The sequence below is a fragment of the Fukomys damarensis genome, unplaced genomic scaffold, assembly GCF_012274545.1.
Source record: "Fukomys damarensis isolate Sample0158 unplaced genomic scaffold, DMR_v1.0_HiC HiC_scaffold_12, whole genome shotgun sequence".
In the NCBI taxonomy this organism is placed as follows: Eukaryota; Metazoa; Chordata; class Mammalia; order Rodentia; family Bathyergidae; genus Fukomys; species Fukomys damarensis.
In genome coordinates this window covers 19,233,634-19,251,458 of record NW_022900924.1, presented here as the reverse complement: position 1 = coordinate 19,251,458, position 17,825 = coordinate 19,233,634, and the positions used below count along the sequence as shown (strand labels likewise).

Below are 17,825 nucleotides of genomic sequence, written 5' to 3'. Positions count from 1 at the left end.
CTCCCACGCCTCTCCTCGGCCGCACCCAGGCCCCCATGCGCCGGCTGAGTCCACCTGGGCCCCACAGACCTGCACGGACGCCTGCTCCACACTGGACACCTACCCTGGGCCTCCCAGGGCTGCCAGCTCCCTGGGGCCACTCACCCCGGGACGGCCCCACACTCCCACCGGATGCCGGGCGCCCTCCCTCGCCGTGGGGCCCACCTGCGTGAGCGTCAGGTAGATGCGGTCGGTGAGGGGCGTGATGACCAGCCGCCCGTTGAGCCCCATGTACTCATAGCCGTAGCCGAAGGTCCCCGTGCACTGGCGGATGTTCAGCTCGTCCGGCTCCCGGTCCCAGTAGAACCGCAGCTGACTCTCCCACTCAAACTCGTGCGCCTCCAGGATGCTGCGGGGACAGGGGCAGGCAGCTCAGGGGGCCGCAGGACGGGCCGGGCGCCCCCCGCCGAGGCCACACCTGCCACGGATGAAGGAGTCCACGATGTCGCGGGCGTGCACGTCGATGATGAGCACGGTGTTGTACTTCTTCCGCTCGTTCCTGCTCAGGGGTGTGGCGACGCGCATGACCAGCTCGGCGATCTGCCTGTGCATCTTCTTCCCGAAGTTCTTCATGGCCTGCTTCTCGCCCGCCTGCACCCTGCGGAACACGTCCTCCACCTCCCAGGTCCACCACACCTGGCTGGCGGCCAGCACCGCCATGCCCTGGTACAGCAGCATCCAGTCCACCCTGGGGATGGCGCACCATGAGCCGCGTGGGCTGAGGCGCCCTGGGAGCTGAGGCAGGAGGACCATGGGTCGGGGCCCAGCCTGGACAACTCAGCAATTTAATGGGATTCTGTCTCAAGAATAATTTTTAAAGGGGGGGATAGAGCTCGGTGCAGAGGCCCTGGGTTTAATCCCCAGTACTGTAAAAACAATTAAAATAAAAAGGGCTGGGGTTGTGGCTTAGTGGTAGAAAGCCTGGTTTAATCCCTAGTAGCGATGAGAGACAGAAAAGAAAGAAAGAACAAAAGAAAGAAAGAGAGAGAGCGGAAGAAGGAAGGGAGGGAGGGAGGGAAGGAGGGAGGGAGACCTGGGACTGGACCCAGGGCCGTGGAACTGAGCTACAGTCCCAGCCCTCTTTTATTTTGAGATGGAGCCCCACGACGTTGTCAGGTTGCCCAGGCTAGGCTGGAACTTGCAATCCTCCTGCCTCAGCCTCCCAGAGGCCGGGACCAAGCTTCTCCCACCCCCAGGCACTGGAGGAAACACGGGCAAGTGCTGCCCATAGGAGGCGGCCAAGACTGGGCACGGGCAGGGCCGGCCGGCCGGCTTACTCACCTGCTCCGGTCCTCACAGTATCTGAAGATGGCCTCCTTGGTGATGAGCCGGTTGGTCCTCCTCATCTCGTGCAGCACGGCTGTCATCCAGTCCTCCACGCGGCCCTCAGCGCGGACCAGCTTCCGGAAGTTCATGGCCTCACCTTCGGCCGAGACCATGGCCGACACCAGCTTCTCCCCGCTTTCCCCATCACTGAAGCGCAGCAGGGCGATGTTGTCATACATCTGCGGCGCAGAGGGCGGGGCGGCCGTGTCACACCGGCTGTGTGTGTCACACGCCTGAGTGCACATAGGGTGCACGCCAAGCAGGAAGCAAGGGCTCCACCCCGGCCCCATCCCCCACTGGATGCTGCTGCTCAGCCTGTGCCCCGCCCTGGCACCACGCAGATGAGCCAACTGCAGCTCCCCGTAATTCCAGGTGCTGGGGAGGCTGAGGCAGGAGGATGGCAAGTCCAGGCCAGCCTGGGCCCCACACTACAGTGCGTGCCCAGCACGTGCGAGGTCCTGGGTTCCGCTCCCAGCACCACCACCAACAACAACAAAATACAGAGCTGACGTGTGGCCATCCTCTGCCCTGTGTCACAAAGGAGTTTCCCGCTGACTCCTGCTGTCACATAGGCCCTGGATATAGGGGTGTGTGTGTGTGTTTATAAAAACACAAGAAATCGTGAGGAAGACAAAAATCACTCCAAAGCACAACAGCGGCTGTCTCCAGAGAGAAGAGCAGCAAGCACGAGGGAGGGAACGGAGTGTGACGACTCTGTCTGGAACGGTACATCCAGGAACACCCTGGACAGCACCAGGCGGTGCCGGTGGCGTGAACACCCAAGACCTTCAGAAGCCCAACTCTTCACCGTGGCAACAAGCCCTCCTGCCTCAGCCTCCTGGCCGCACCTTGATCATGTGCTCCTGCACGCACAGCGGGTCGCTGCTGCCCAAGATGCTGAGCAGCTCGTCATCCGAGATGAAGAAGAAACGGGGGAAGGCGTTGCGCTTGGAGTCCAGGTACTCGTTGAGGCTCTTCTGGCACCTCTCCAGCCCCTCAGCCACATGCTGCAGGTCAGCCAGGCGGTTCGGGGCCTCACAGCACCTCTTGATCACCGGGTCCTTCAGGGTCTCGCCCATGATCTGTGCACACAGCGAGAGGCGTCAGGGTCCCCCAGTGCTGCCCTCGGCCCCGCCCCCGGGTCTGCGCCCGAATTCCCAGACCAGGCACGCTTGGCACACGTCGCCAGGTCAAAGCGTTTCCAAGCTCGAAAACAGTGTGTGCTACATCTTAACAGGCAAACGTTAGGTTCCTACTGAAAAGTAAAATATTTCACTGTCGCACTCGTTTGTTCTACTTTTCTAAACTTTCCAAAATTCTTAGCCAGGCGTGGTGGCACAGGCCTGTAGCCCCTGCACTCAGGAGGCTGAGGCAGGAGGAGCACTGCGAGTTTGAGGCCAGTCTAGGCTGAATACTGAGAATGTACTGAGTTCAAGGCCAAGCTGAACCACATTCCAAGACCCTGTCTCAAAAAACAAACCAAAAAAAGTTCTTAAACAGATATTACTTTTATAATGAAAAGTAAACATAAAAATATGTCACTGCCACAGGCCAGCAGCCAGAAGAATCAAAAAGAAGTTTCTGCAAAGCCAATGAAGACCGCACAGAATGACAGACAAAATGCAGGGGCCGCATGGAGGGAGCGAACAGGCAAACGGAAAGCGCCCCCTCCGTCACTTGCCCTTCTGAACACCCTGTCGATGTTGTCAAACTTCTTCGCCTCGTCGGGGAGCTGCGACCGGATGTCACCCCCGATGAAGATGCTTTCGAGGTACATCCACTTCCTCTGCACCAGCATCCAGCTCTGCGGGAACAGCGCAGGTCAGCGGGGACCCGGCCACCCCACTGGGGATGGGGTTCACTCAGCCCGGACCCAGGGCTTTCCAGGTGACCCAACACACAGCCAGTACTCTGCACCCCAAACCCAGCAGACCCTTCAGCACAGGTTCCCTTCCCATGATTTGTCTTACCCGTGGCTAACTACACCCCAAAAATGCAGCACAGCAAGAGACTCTTGAGAGTGAGAAACTGCATCCCTGGCGCTTTTGTTACAGTACATTGTTTTGTTTTGGGGGGTACTGGGGATCAAACCTGGGTCCTTGTGCTTGCAAGGCAGGAGGCAGAACCACTGAGCTAAGTCTCCAGCCCTCGTTACAGTATTTTGTCACGGCTGTTTTGCTGTACCAGTGCCTGTGTTCATCTCTCATGGTACATAATTTATAAATAACATTTTGTCATGGTGAAGACTAGGGAGAAAGAAACGGTATACCCAGGTCTGCATGCGACGTGTGTTTCAGGCACACCGGGAACACCCTGGAATACACCTGGGGGAAAAGGCAGCTGGTGTGCAAGACGCTGGAGAAAGCACAAATCTAATTGTGAGACACGCAGTTGCACTGAAAAGCAAAAGCAAGCAGAGCGTGGTAGTGCCACCTGTAATCCCTGCACTTGGGGAGGCTGAGGCAGGAGGTTTGCCAAGTGCAAGCCCGGCCTCAACAACTCGCTGACTTAGTGAGACTCTGCCTCAAAATTGAAAAATCAAAAGGACTGGGGATGTGGCTCAGTACGAAGGCCATGGGCTTGATCCCCAGGAGGAGGAGGAAGAGGAGAAGGAAGAAGAGGAGGAGGAGGAGAAGCAAGCTCTCCGTGCCAGTCCAGGGCAAGGAAGAAAGTCCGAGTTAGGGGCAGAGTTTGGAGCCCTGTGACCCACAGCACTTGAGGGCAGGCAGAGCCAGGAAAGCCAAGTGCCATGTGCTCTGCCCAGGTCTGGACCCAAAGGAACTGACAGCAGAGACTCAAACGAGCAGCCTCACATGAGCACTCACAGCAGCACTGCTTGACACACCTAAGAGGCAGAAACTACCCTCTGCCCATCAGCTAACGATGGGAGGCAAATCTGCCCACACCGAGGAGTATTACTCAGCCATGAAAAGGAATGAAGCTCCAACACAGGCTGCAACATGGATGAACTTGAAAGTCTCATGCTAAGCACAAAAGCCACATGGTGTCTGGCTCTGTAGACATGAAATGTTGAGAGAGAGAAACCCAGAGAGACAGAAGGTGACCAGGGAATGGCAGGGTGACTGTTTAATGGGTTTGGGTTTGGAGTTTTCTTGTTAGGTTGCGAGACTGTTTTGGAACCAGGTAATGCTGGTGAGTGTACACAGCAAATTACTGAACATTAGTGAATTGTGCAGTCTGAAGTGGGTCATTTGTTTTGGGTTTTTTTTGGTACCGGGGATGGAACTCAGGACCTTGTGTTTGAGGCAGGCGCCAGAACCACTGAGCTAAGTCCCCAGCCCTGGAGTAATTTTATGTTATGTAATTTCATCTCTATAAAAATTTTAAACTTTTAAATAACAAAAAGAAATGCAAGCTACCTCATACAGAAGAGCTCCTGCACATTAAAGTTATCGATAAAACAAGGAAGCGTGGTATGAGAGACACCTGAGCTGGGATCCCTCCCCTGGCCAGCACACCAGGCTGGACACCGGAGCCTTGTCCCCTGACACCCAGGCAGGGGCCAGGAGGAAAGAGGCAGCCACCCAAGTCGGGAGCAGCCTGGGCTGCTCTGCAAGGTCTGCCCTCAAGGGAAGAAGGCCCAGGCTGCCTAATTCAGGACGGGTCTGCAGCCATCTGAGGGCCAGGCCAGGGCGGACAGACCACAAGGTGGACAACACCAGGGAACAGCACAAACAAAAATAATCACAGAAAAACAAAGAAAACCAGACAGACGAACTACAAAGAAATCAGAACCACACAGAGAAAAGCTCACCACCTCGAGAGACCACCCACAGACACAGAAAAGAAAACAGTCCTTGCCTATGACCACAAGGGCATACCAAACACATGTTCACCACTGTCAGTGTGTGAAGTCAGTGAGTGCATCCTCGCAACAAGAACAGGATAGGACTAAAGAAGAACAGGGACACTGGACAAAAAAACAATTAGTCAACTGGAAATTAAAAATGTACCAGTTGAAATAAAAACCCAGATCAAAGCCTGGCGTGGTGGCGCAGTCCTGTCATCCCCACACTCTGGAAGGCTGAGGCAGGAAGATCACAGGTTCCAGCCCAGCCTGGGCAGCATGCTGATTAAGTGAGATATTGTCTCAAAAGAAAAAATATGAAAAAGGGCCGGGGGTGTAGCTCAGGGTGGAGGCCATGGGTTCAATCCCTGATAGTGCCAAAAAAAAAGTTTCTTTAAAAACTCAGATCAACAACTCCAGTCACACACTCCTGTCCTCCCCCAAAACAAAGTGAGACAGAGGCGGGAAGAGACCTGGAGCCCCGGCCGTCTCCCACCTCGATGACCTCCCCGATGAGAGACAGCGTCTTCTCCCACTTGTGCACGGTCTGCAGGAATGGCCCCACGAATCCGCTGCCCGAGATGCTCTGCAGGTTGACCACGTAGTCGTCCAGACACTGGACGATCTCGTCCACGGAGCCCAGGATGTAGCCGCGCTCCTGCGTGCCCTTGTAGTACTTCACCACTGTGAACTTCATGGCCTCCCAGGTGTCCAGGATCTCCTTCACAGCCTGAGGGACAGGAGGGGACACACGGCCCGCACTGAGGACACGAATCCAAGCCCACGGGAAGCGCGTCACATGTGCAGTCTCGCTCGGTTCTCAGGCAGGCCCATGTGGCAGGGTGGGAAGCACAGAAGCACTGGGGCCTGGGACCGGGCTGACTTCTTCCATCGGCCCCAGGGCCTCGAGCTTCCGGGGTCCCGCCTGGGTTCCTCGCCGGCTGAGCCAGGTCCAGTGACGAAGCTGTGCCTTCTCCATCCACCTCCCAAACACCATGTTGGCCAGCAGCAAGTTCCGTGTACGTCACACCTATGTGGGCGTGATATGTGCATCCGGGCACCCATGTGAGTGCATAGTGTGTCCGTGTTCGTACCGATACGTGAATGTGTGTGCTGTGCAGACGTCCACACACTTAGGTACCTGTACGTGAGTCAGTTCGAAATACACAGTAGATGCTTGAACTTTAAAAACTGATTACAGTAACAAAAGACACAAGGCCATGAATCCCCTTCCAAATCCTCCCTCTCCTCAAACACATTTATCCCACCGCCCTCACAACTATCTGAAGCAGCTTTGATCCTCTTTTGTGTCTCTACAAGATGTGATCAAAATACAGTGACAGCTGGGCTGGGGACTTGGCTCAGTGGTTCTGCCACCTGCTTTGCAAGTGCAAGGACCCAAGTTCGATCCCCGGTACTCAAAAAAAAAAAAAAAAAGAAAGAAAGAAAGAAAAAGAAAAATACAGCAATTGCTGCCACCGAGCTCCATGCCCCAGAAAGGCCACTCGTAAGAACCCGGCACTGTCCTCATCCGCCTCAGTCCCTGGATCTGCCACAGTGAAGCTTCTGGCTCCTCCAAAGTCACAGCGACCATGAACGGTCGATATTTTGAGTCCACTCAGGGCACCACGGCAGCCAGGACAGCGCAGCTAAACACCCTCAGGAAAGAGGAGTCCAGAGCTGCTGCCAGACGAGGTGGGAAGATGGCAGGAGTGCACTCGGGGGGCGTTGGAGAGGGGCTGGCTGGCCATCTGTCTTACTGTGATGCATTTTTAAAAATTTAAACATTCAGTGCATTTTTGGCCATCCCTTGTCTGTTATTCTACAACAAACAAGGGAGAGTGAACTACAGTCAGGAACAGTAAAAGAAAAAAAAAAACACACCTGCCATGTAAAGGTACAAGATCCCAATAATGAATGTAACTGTACTGTTACATAAAATGTACCGACAAACTCAATAAAAGAAAAAAAGGAACAGTAAAGGATGTAACAGGCAGGCAGGAAGTCTTCAGAACGAGCGTTCTTTATCACTCAGCCCACCCGATGCTGAGCAGACCCTGTGTGCCTCCTCCCTGAAGGACAGCGACCCCTGCACGCACCAGCCAGAGAGCCACACCCGCCCACCTTCTCGATGGCGACCTCCTTGACGGCCGCGGTGACGATCTCACTGAGGACGTCCGTGTGCTTGTGAAGGTCCATGGCGAACATGTTTTCCAGAGTGAACGTCTCGGTCATTTCAAAAAAGATGCCTGTCTTCTCCATAAGACCCTTCCAGTGCCTGGAAGGTGTCAACATTCAAAAATCTGCCCAGTGGCAAAGTCAGTGACGAACTCAATGGTCCCCGCTGAAATCCCAGGGCGCCAGGAGGGACCCGTGACACAGCCACGCTAGGCACACGCTAACCACTGAGCTCCGTCTCGGCCTTTGCAGTTACAACTGCTCTGGGTACTGCGGGGGAAACCACAGCGCGGCAGAGAACATGAGAAGCGGCTGCCTCACCGCAGGACCGGCTGGAGGGACATCAGCGAGGCAGCCAGCCACGGTGCGGGACATGGAAGGCCGGGCCCCTGCTCAGGCCTCCGGGCTGGGCCACACACCGAGGACCGCTGCTTCTACGTCTGCATCTCCCCGGCCCCGCCCCCAGGAGCGAAAAGGAAGCAAGCAAGTGTGGCTGGTCGTGGGCTAGGGGTCCACAGATGGGAACGTTACACAGCGCAGGGTCACCCGGGGACGAGGGGGCAGACCCGCCCCGCTCCAGCCTCCTGCTTCTGTCAGAGGGGAAGTCCAGGCCCTGTACTCTGTGCGGCCAGCACCTCCTGGGGCCTCCTGCAAGGCAGGCAACAGCACGGAGCTAAATGTTTTTGAATTATTTTTATTAGGCAGGCACAGTGGTGCACACCAGTGAGTCTGTAATCAATGCAAATTCCAGGGCAGCCTGGGCTACACTGTGGGATCCTGTGCGGGGGGCAGACAGAAAGAGAGAGAGGGGAAGGGGAGGGGAGGAGAAGGAAGGGAGAGAGGTAAAAGTGAAATAAAACCATGACAGTGTAGGTGAGAGCCAGGTCTGACCAACATCGTGGGAAAGGGCCGGCGTCTGAGAAATCCCAGCTTACAGGGTCACAGAGCTGAGACCTCCCGTGGGAAAACACTGAGTCTCACAGCTTGGAGCAGCACAGGAATATGCACAGGAGGCTGCCCGGTGCAGACACTCAGAGGGGCAGGCAGCCATGTCCCTGGGCCTGAGTGAGACCGTGGGACAGAGGTGTTGAGGGCACATGAGCACTCGAGAGACTCCCTCGGCTAGGTGTCCTGGCCCACGCCTGTAGTCCCAGCACTCTAGGAGGCTGAGGCAGGAGGTCTCAAATTCATACTTAGCCTAGGCAACTTAGCAAGACCCTGTCTCAAAATAAAAAAACCAAAGGGGCGGGGATGTAGTTCAGTGCAAAGATCCTGGGTTTAGTTCCTAGGGCCACACACACGCTCCACGGTTGGTAATTTTCTACAGCTCTGTAAGCTCCTCTCACGCATTCACACCGGGGGCCAAGTGAGGACAGAGCCAACCTGTCCCTGAGCGCCTCGTGCTTCAGGTCCAGCAGCAGCGGGATGGAGTCCTTGAATGCCTTCATCTTTGCTTCCAAGTGGTAGGCGACCGACAGGTCGCGCACAGCCCGAGGCAGCCTCTTGAGCGCCTTGAAGTAGCCGTCGATGCCATCCTGCAGCACCTGCACGTTCAGGTTGATCCACAGCGTCTGTGACCACTCCTCCTTGGCCACCTGGGGTGCAGAACAGCACAGAGACCTCGGTCCCCAGCTCTGGGCTGCTCTCGGCGCTCTGGAGACAGCCCACCCGTCCATCCACCTGTCCGCCCGTCTGTCCGCCCATCTGTCTGTCTGTCCGTCTGTCCACCCATCTGCCCGTCCGCCCGTCTGCCCATCCACCCATCTGTCTGTCTGCTCTTCTGCCCACCCGTCCGTCCATCTGTCCGGCCAACTGTCCATCTTCCTGTCCATCCAGGGCACACGGGAAGGACCTCAGCCATCAGAGAGGCTGACGAGACCTGAACCGGCCCACTGTTGTCACAAAGACACACTGGTGTGTTGTGTTTTCCTGAGATTTAACGGGAAAAGCCCTTTCTTGCCCTGAATCATCCAAACTTGCAGCTTCTGACCCCCAGGCCAAGTCACCCACCATGTAATGCAGGCCCGTGACACCCGGCACAGAGGGCTGTGGTTTTGCCCGTGGGTGTGACCCATGAGTCTCTATACTGTCATTTCCCCTCCTCCCTCTGCCCCTCCAGAGACATAAAGAGCTCGCACAGCGGCGGCTGCCAAGGTGATGTCACAAGTCGCTCCCTCCTCACAGGGTGCGGTGCAAATCCAGGAATTACGAGGTCCTGCCTGGTGCCTGCCCAGCCACCTCCATCTGACCTGCCGTCCCCACCCAGGCCTCTGCTCCACCCGCTCCTCCTGTCCACAGCCCTGGCCGCCTGGGCCCGCCCCACCTCACCATGACAGGGCCTCAACCCAAACCAGGACCCGAATGCCGCCGTCCCCTTGGCCCCGTATGCAGCCCATCCCACAACCCCGTCTCTCTGCGGCTTCTGCTCTCCTTGTGGCTGTGGCACCACCGGGGAAACTGAGGCAACCCAAGCTCACCCAGGAGTCCCTCTGCACATATGACAACAGACAAACCCATCCGTCCCCAGCCCAAGGCCAAGGCTTGACCCCGCCCCTCCCTCAGACCCGAGGGCCCCAGAACCCAGAACCCCTCCGTGCGTCCCTCACCCAGCCTCTCCTCCGCCCTGGGCTGCTCCAGTCAGCAGACAAACTGGAGCCAAAATTTCTCATCTCTGATAAAATCCACCTGGCCCTCATGCACGCCCCTTGCCTTCCTGGATAACAAAAACCCAGGAAAACAGCAATGTCCAGGGTCTCTAACTCCTGTCTTCCTGTTCTCAGTTTTTCTTTTGACAGCTTTCTGTTGCTTTGTTTGTGGTTTTTGAGGCAAGGCCTCTGTAGCCCAGGCGGGCCTTGAACTCAAGGTGATCCTCCTGCCTCAGCCTCCCTCGTGCTGGGATCACAGGCATGCGCCACCACACCAGCCCTACAACAGCTTTCCTGAGGACTCTCGGCAGAGGAAGCTGGACTTCCTTGTCAGGGAACAGCCTGGTCCCTGCAGAGGAGAGCCGACCGCCAGGTGTGTGAGGTGGAGACCGAGGTGGCCGCACATCGGGGGTGCACAGGACATGGCAGGGGCAGAAGCACTGATGCATCCTGGTGACAGCAAAACCCTGGGTCCCTGAGACTTGGGTGACAGGGAGGGGACTCAGCTGCAGCTCCGGTCCTGAGGTCCATGGCACTGGCCATCTCGGGTCCTCACGACACTCACCTTCAGCCCCTCGTGGAGCTCGTAGATCGCCCGCAGCCCACGCATCTCCTTCTGCACTTTGAGCAGCTGAGGGTACATCGTGATGGGGAGGTCGAAGAGCTTCTCGGCGTTTGCCAGCTCCTGCCGGTTCTTCTCATGCTTGGCCAGCTCCCTTTCAAAAGAGCTTAAAAGTTCTACTCCTGGGAAACAGATGTGTGAAGGGTAAGTGAGAGCCAGCTCCCTGGAGGCTGAGGCAGGAGGATCAAAAGTTCAAACCTGACCTGGGCGACTTAGCGACTTAGCCAGACCCTGTTCTCCAAGCTAAAATATGGAAAACGGACTGGGGGTGGAGCTTAGTGCAAAGGCCCTGGGTTCAAACCCTGAGTGGCAAAAAATTTAATTAACTGAACTTGAAGGTATACAAAATTGAATAAGAAATTGTGAGTAGGGCCGGACATTTAGCTCAGTGGTGCCGCCCCCTGCCTCGCAAGTGCAAGGACTCAAGTTCAATCCCCACTACCAAAAATAAATGAATAAATAAAAGAAAGAAAGAAATTGTGAGTAATGTATATAAATTATAATTTCATCCCCTGAGCCACAGAAGAAGACAGATTTGGAATTCCCAGACCTTATCACACTATCACTATAAGTAAAACCAAAGCCCAGGGACAGCCTCAGTCTCAGACAGAAAACCCTCTGTAATCCTCAGACCCGGAGCCGTGCCGTGGGGGTCAGGTCCCCTGTCCTCTGTTCTCCTCCCACCTTGAAAACTCTGTCATCCAGCTGGGGGTGCACTTGACCTTCTCCCCACACCCGCCTCCCGCCCAGGTCACCCGCACCGGACGTCACCCACCAGCATCCGTCCCAATGCCACCCTCAAGACGCCTCCGCAGAACCTGTCTGTCCGGTGCCCTGCAGTCTTCACTTGTGTGAGGCTCACGGGATGCACCAAGTTCGACTCAGAATAAGAGCTTAGAGTTCCCGTCCCCCGCCTTGGACAATGTTAAAGGGGAGAGAACAATGCCATAGTTGCTTAAGGTGACAATCTGGCCTTTTTTCTTTTCTCTTTTTTGAGACAGGGTCTCACTATGTGGCCCAGGCTGGCCTCAGAATTGCAGCAATCCTCCTGCCTCAGCCTCCTGAGTGCTGGGATCACAGATGTGCACCACCATGCTTGGCAACGATCTTACCTTTATCAAGGTCTTCGCCAACAGTACCGGGGCCCTGGCTGTAAAAGTGTTTCGCAAAGTCATCTATCTGACAGTGGTAGTTCATTATCTCTCCTCGAGTAATCTGCAGAAATCGAGGTTGCACTCATTCAGCTGGTGGGTGTGTTCTTCAGCACCGCCAGGCGGAGTGGGGTGTGCGGTACTGTACCTCGGTGAAGGTTCGCTTTATGCCCCCAAGTGCATGCTCCACATTCACGGAATCGCTGAAGAGACTGAGCCACATGCCCTCAATCTTCTCCACCAGCTCCCTCTCCGCATCAGAAGGCTAATTTAAAAACAAACAAAGCAGAGCAAGCAATAATCACCCACAACTTGGAACTAAAATTTCTGGTCAAAGTTGCTCCTGGGACTTCTTTTCCAGTCACACCAGACTAGGTCATTTGAGCTAACTGGAAAAAACTGTTTGAAATATTTTTTAAATGTTTTTGCAATACTAGAGATTAAACCCAGGGCTTTTGCACTGAGCTACATCCCAAGTTCTTTTTTATTTTTCTTTTAATATAGTGTCTCAACTAAATTGCTAAGTTGCCCAGACTGAGCTCAAATTTGTGATCCTCCTGCCTCAGCCTCCAGAATGCTGGGATTATACAGGTATGCACCACCTCCTATGATTTTATAATTAAAATGAAATCAGGATAAAATTTAAAAATAAATAAATGGACAGAGATAACTCAGAGAGCAGAGCCCTTCATTGAAAAATAAAGTTTAACTTCAAATCAAAACTTGAATCTCTAATTAAAGTTACCTTGGCAAGCTAATATGCCCAGTTTTGCTGACTTTGACAAACAAAAATAAATATCCTCTGATGAAATACACCACTTCCAAGCCTTCATTTTCCTCTATAATTTATCACATACAATGTCCATGACTTGATCAGAAAAGCAACATACGGCCAGGTGTGGTGGCACACACTTGTAATCCCGAAAAAAAACCGAAAAAAGAAAAGAAAAGCCCAACATATGCAAAGAAACAAAAAGGCTTAAATGAAACCAAGAGATTCACAGACCACACAAGCAGACCCTAAGGGAGTAATAAGCCACAGAAATGAAAATAATTTTACTCAACAGAGTAAAAGAGCCAGGCAAGGTGGCACATTCCTATAATCCCAGCACTCAGGAGGCTGAAGCAGTAGAATAACTGTTAGTCTGAGCCCAGCCTGGGCCACATAGCAAGTTCAAAACCAGCCTGAACTACATAACAAAACTCCGTCTCAAGATACTAAACAAAAATAAAGAACAAATACATGAAAGAAAAGAAAAGAAAGACAAAACTGAGAATTTGGGCAGAGGGCAGGAAATTGTTTTTAAAATGGAAATTCTTAAACTTCTCATTCCAGTGCCTGAGATTAAACACTACAAACAGGGAGGGTTACAGAACCAGTAACCACGGACTGGACACAACTGAAGAGAAAGTTAATGAACTGAAGGTTTAGGTCACAGGATTCAGAGTGAACCACAGAAAGAAAAGACAGAAACGGACATGAAGTGAAGAAATACCAGTGAGAATGGCTAACATACGCATAAAGAAGAAAAGGAAGGAAAAAGTGTTAATTTTCCAAAACCAGCTAAAGGCATCGACCTGTAAATTTTTTAAATGCTGCACAGCCCAAACAGAATAATATTTTTTTTTAAAAAACCTAGTTGTAGAGTTTCATGACTTTTAAAAACCAAATGCAGACAAAGATCTTCCAAGCAGACAGGAAACTTGTGAGACCAGTTGCCCCAGTTGCCCTTCAAATAGAGCAAGGAGGGCCGGGGATTTGGCTCAGTGGTCCCACCGCCTGCCTCACAAGCACACGGGTCTGAGTTCGAACCCAGGTACCAAGAAAAAAAAAACGGGGAGCAAGGAGATGACTGCAGACTTCACAGTCGGGTCAATGGGGTCCAGAAGACAATGGAACAACATCTGCTCACAGAATTAGAAAAACAAACATTTTAAAAAGACTAACGAAGTGCGTGCGAATATGTGGCACAACTGGAACCATTACACTTTCTGGTGTGAGTGTAAATAGGAACCATTACACAGGAAAACCAACAGAAATAGTAAAACTGAACATATGAATTCCCTATATAACCCAGTAATTCCATGGCTGGTCTTATACCCCGCACATCAAAAGTTATGCTCATGTGAACACAGCAGCCATACTTGTGATATCCAAACTCCAGGCAAAGTCCACATATCCTCTCATGGTCTAGTCACATGATGGAATACTATACAGCAAAGATAATGACTGTATGCTACAAGCAGTGACAGCAGGGGCAACTCAAAATGTAAAACCAAGCGGGAAAAGTCAGGCACAGCAGAATCCACACTCCATTGTTCAACTAATATATAATTCAGAAACAAGCGTATGTGGTCTATAGTGCTGAAGTCCAGGAGAAGTCACAGCACTATAAGAACGCGGCGTGTGGAAAAAAGAAGAGGGGCTAGTGGGGTGTTGGCAAGGTTCCTTCTTAATCTGTGTGCTGACTACAAGCCACGTTCTGTGTGTGAAAGTGTATCACGCTGCACATTTATGATTCAGTTACCTATATATGTGTTGTGGGCAGACAAAGATCTTTAAAAAACAGTCACACTCAGAAACATCTGGTAGGTCTGAGCCAGGAAAAACAAAGAGGGCGCATCCAGCAGCCCACACTAGGAATGAGCCTGGGGCATCGCTACATACTCCTGCAGCTGTCAAGAGGTAATAAGAGAATATGAACATTTTCATTAAACAAACTGGGAAGTTTAGATGAGATGGTACCATTCTTCTTAAAAAATCACCTTCCAGCCACAGGACAAGCAGAAATGGAAAGCTGAAGGAGTCCTAAAGCCATTTTTTAAAATGAAACAATAATCAAACATCTTTGCACACACACACACACACTACGGCCCCAGCAAGATCCTGTGCAGTGCTCATTCCTGACCAGCAGGTGGTATCACCCCATGTTTACCAGATTCGAAGAAGTCAGAGCTCAGTTTTACACCTCCGGGCACAGGAGGCCTGGGCTGAGAAGCTGAGGCCCAGCCAGGAAAATGCGTGGTGCACAAAATCTCACAGTCACAGGGAGAGCCTAGGCCACCAGGCCCACCCACCTGTGCTTCACAACCCTAAACAAAGAAAGACTGGTTTTCAGTTTCTTGTAATGCCTTACATAGCGCTTCCTCCCCTCCTTTCCTGTCATTTTATAGGAGTTCTTTATTTATTATGGTTTTTTTTTCCAGTATCAGGGATCAAATTCAGGACCTTGCACTTGCAAGGAAGGCATGGTGCCACTGACCTAAATCCCCAGCCCTAGGACTTCTTATTTATTCAAGGTAATGAATGAAAAAGGAGAAGAGGGAGGGAGAGAGGGAGGAAAGAGAAAAGAAAAGAAAGGAAGAATAAAAAGCGAGAAGGTATGCAGCTACAAAATGATCTACAAAAATGCCACCTCAGCCATAAAAGACCAAGAAATAAGTGCTGTCTCGGTTCACCGACTTAATTCTTTCCACAATTCTGGTCACAGAACTTATCCCATGATTCTAGCTGCAACCAAATTGCAAGCATAGTACGTGTATAATACAACCAGAATCATAGAAAGAATTAAAGTCCTGAACCAAGGCCCCATTGTACTACTAGGCCACGAGCAGGTGGCTTGTATTCCCAGCACTCGGGAAGCTGAGGCGGGAGGATCCCTTGAGCTCAGGAGTTCAAGGCCAGCCTAGGTATGCATAAATAAACCAATAATCTGTGAGCCCAAGTTATTCTTAATATCTGTGGGTGGCTTCACACGGACAGCCTTACAGAGAAGCTGACTTACCAAGATGTGATAGACCCCCATGGTCCGATACCGCTCCTGGACATCCTTGTACCTCAGCTCCATGACTAAGGATTTGCTTCTGATCTCCGCGATCGTGGCAAGGACGAACTTGAGGTCCTCGAGGGTGCTGGGGCTCTTCTTAAGGTTTCTTTTCAAGTGCTGGAAGAGAAGCACAGGGGGTCCCCAACAAGCCCGGGTTCGGCGTGCCCGCCACAAGCCCGCCGAGGCCTACCTCGATCTCCTCCTGCAGGCTGTAGAGCTCCTCGCGGGCCGAGTCGTTGAGCAGCCTGCCCAGCGAGGCCACCCAGGACTTGGCGGTCTCCTGCATGGTGGTGGCCAGGGGCCCCAGCAGGAGCCGGATGCAGTGCTCGTCCTTGACCAGCGGGTGGCGCATGACGTCGTCCGCGATCCTGGCGTAGAACTGGAGCTTCTCGTCGAAGGACACGCAGGGCGGCTTCCGGGACGCGAATTTCTCCATCACGATGGCCTTGTCCAGCTTCCAGAGCGGCCGGTAGCGCTTCCAGCGCTGCAGGTACTTCATGAGGCTCACCAGTAGCCGGTGCACGTTCTGCGGGATCAGCACGGCCTGCTCCGTCACCTGCGGGTTCCGGGAGACGTCGCTGTGGAAGCTCAGCACCACCACCTCCTCCTCCTCCCCCTTCTGCGGGGGGCATTCGATGCAGCTGCCGTTCATCCATCGGACGAAGTGCTGCCGGAGAAGCAGGAGGCCAAGTCAGGTCGGCTGCACGCTGGGGATCAAACCCATGGCCCTTGTATGTATTCATTTTTATACTGACACAGGTGGAACTGGAATCTGCAATCCTCCTGCCTCAGCCTCCTGAGTGCTACGATGGCACGCATGCGCCACCAAACCGAAGCTGGGTTCGGAGTGGACAATAGGCGACAGATGCTAACTCAGCTTGGACAGATAAACAGCATTTGCCTCCGTATTTACAGAGGCAAAAGCATACAGGGCCAGGCAAATCCACTGTCCGATGTCCCAGAACAATCTACAACTTGACACTCCCCGTCCGCAGCCCAGGTCCGCGTTGTTTGCTTTGTTGTTGTTGTTGTTGTTGTTGTTGTTGTTGTTGCAGTACTGGAGACTGTATCCAGGGCCTTCACCCTGAACTACATCTCTAGCCCCGTTTTTTTGTTTGTTTGTTTGTTCCTTTGAGACGGGACCTCACAAAGTCACTAAGTCACCCAAGCTGGGCTCCAACTTGCAGTCCTCCTGCCTCAGCCTCTGGAGTAGCTGGGGTCCCAGGGGCGTGTCACCCCACCTGGCCTCCCTCTCACAGAGCATGAGGGTGTGGCCGTGCTGCTCTGAGCCACAGCACAGGCAACTGCTAGACAAGAATCTCAGCGAGCTCCGCTCCCGCTTCACCGGCCGGCAGGGCGACGACCACACCGGCGCGAGGACTCTGCCGCCTGCAGCAGGCGGTGCCGCCACATCCGCCCGCACAAGGGGAGGGCTCGGGACCCTCTCTGAAAACTCCTGCTCACTTCTCTCAGCCACAAAATCCGAACCCGAGGCCTGAGAGACACTCCGGAGTGCCCATTTACAGAGACTTTAAAAGCTGAAACACATTTTCAACGTTTTCTAAGAGTGTAAGTGAAAAATTGTTCTCATTTTTCATGAAGATAAAATAGTACAGACTTCACAAGAGCCGGACCCTCGAGGCCTGCAAGTGACGTCGCTGGCATCTACAGTAAAATACCAGGGTGTTCCAAAAACACAGGGAACCCTCACATTCTACAATTTTATTCCAGTAAAATGCATGCGCCACTGACCCCTGGCAGAAGACTCCTCCTCACTCCAGACGTGCAACACCCCAGCCTTCCTGCCGCTTTCTGCCACAGCTCTGGAGTCCCCCTTCCTGGGTGTCTTTCTCAGGTGTGATGAAAAATGCGGTGGCTGCTGCTACTGTACACCACCCAATGAAAAGGCAGCTCGAAAAAACATGAGGCTGTGTCCTCATCCACCCGATTCAGGCCTGTGCACCTCTGGCTGTCTCCAAAGTCAAAATGACCACGAAAGGTAAACGTTTTGAATCGATTCAGACATCAAGGCAGCCAGGACAGCGCAACCACAGACACTCAGGAGAGAGGACTGCAGAGCTGCTGCGGGAAGTCGGGCGAGTACGGGAGGAGTGAGCTCAGAGCAAGTGGGAGGGGCATTAATGGCAGTGCCCATTTTACCGTTATAAATACCTGTTTACTTAGAAACTATATTTTATCCTACTTTGTATGTACAATTTACTAATCTCC

General features: G+C 53.1%; 1 protein-coding gene across 4 annotated transcripts in view; it reads right to left on the bottom strand.

The window, feature by feature from the left end:
* Positions 1–17,825, bottom strand: part of Dnah10 (dynein axonemal heavy chain 10) — a 114,426-nt gene that overhangs the window by 67,240 nt on the left and 29,361 nt on the right. For all 4 annotated transcript variants that reach the window (XM_010604298.3, XM_010604300.3, XM_010604299.3 and 1 more), the window contains 13 exons: positions 15,787–16,263; positions 15,555–15,713; positions 11,918–12,034; positions 11,731–11,833; positions 10,562–10,740; positions 8,735–8,946; positions 7,298–7,451; positions 5,670–5,903; positions 3,047–3,169; positions 2,214–2,447; positions 1,321–1,544; positions 458–727; positions 205–388 (listed from right to left, as the gene is read on the bottom strand). In XM_010604298.3, coding sequence (XP_010602600.1) covers positions 205–388; positions 458–727; positions 1,321–1,544; positions 2,214–2,447; positions 3,047–3,169; positions 5,670–5,903; positions 7,298–7,451; positions 8,735–8,946; positions 10,562–10,740; positions 11,731–11,833; positions 11,918–12,034; positions 15,555–15,713; positions 15,787–16,263 — 2,670 coding nt within the window. The remainder of the gene's footprint in view (positions 1–204; positions 389–457; positions 728–1,320; positions 1,545–2,213; positions 2,448–3,046; positions 3,170–5,669; positions 5,904–7,297; positions 7,452–8,734; positions 8,947–10,561; positions 10,741–11,730; positions 11,834–11,917; positions 12,035–15,554; positions 15,714–15,786; positions 16,264–17,825) is intronic.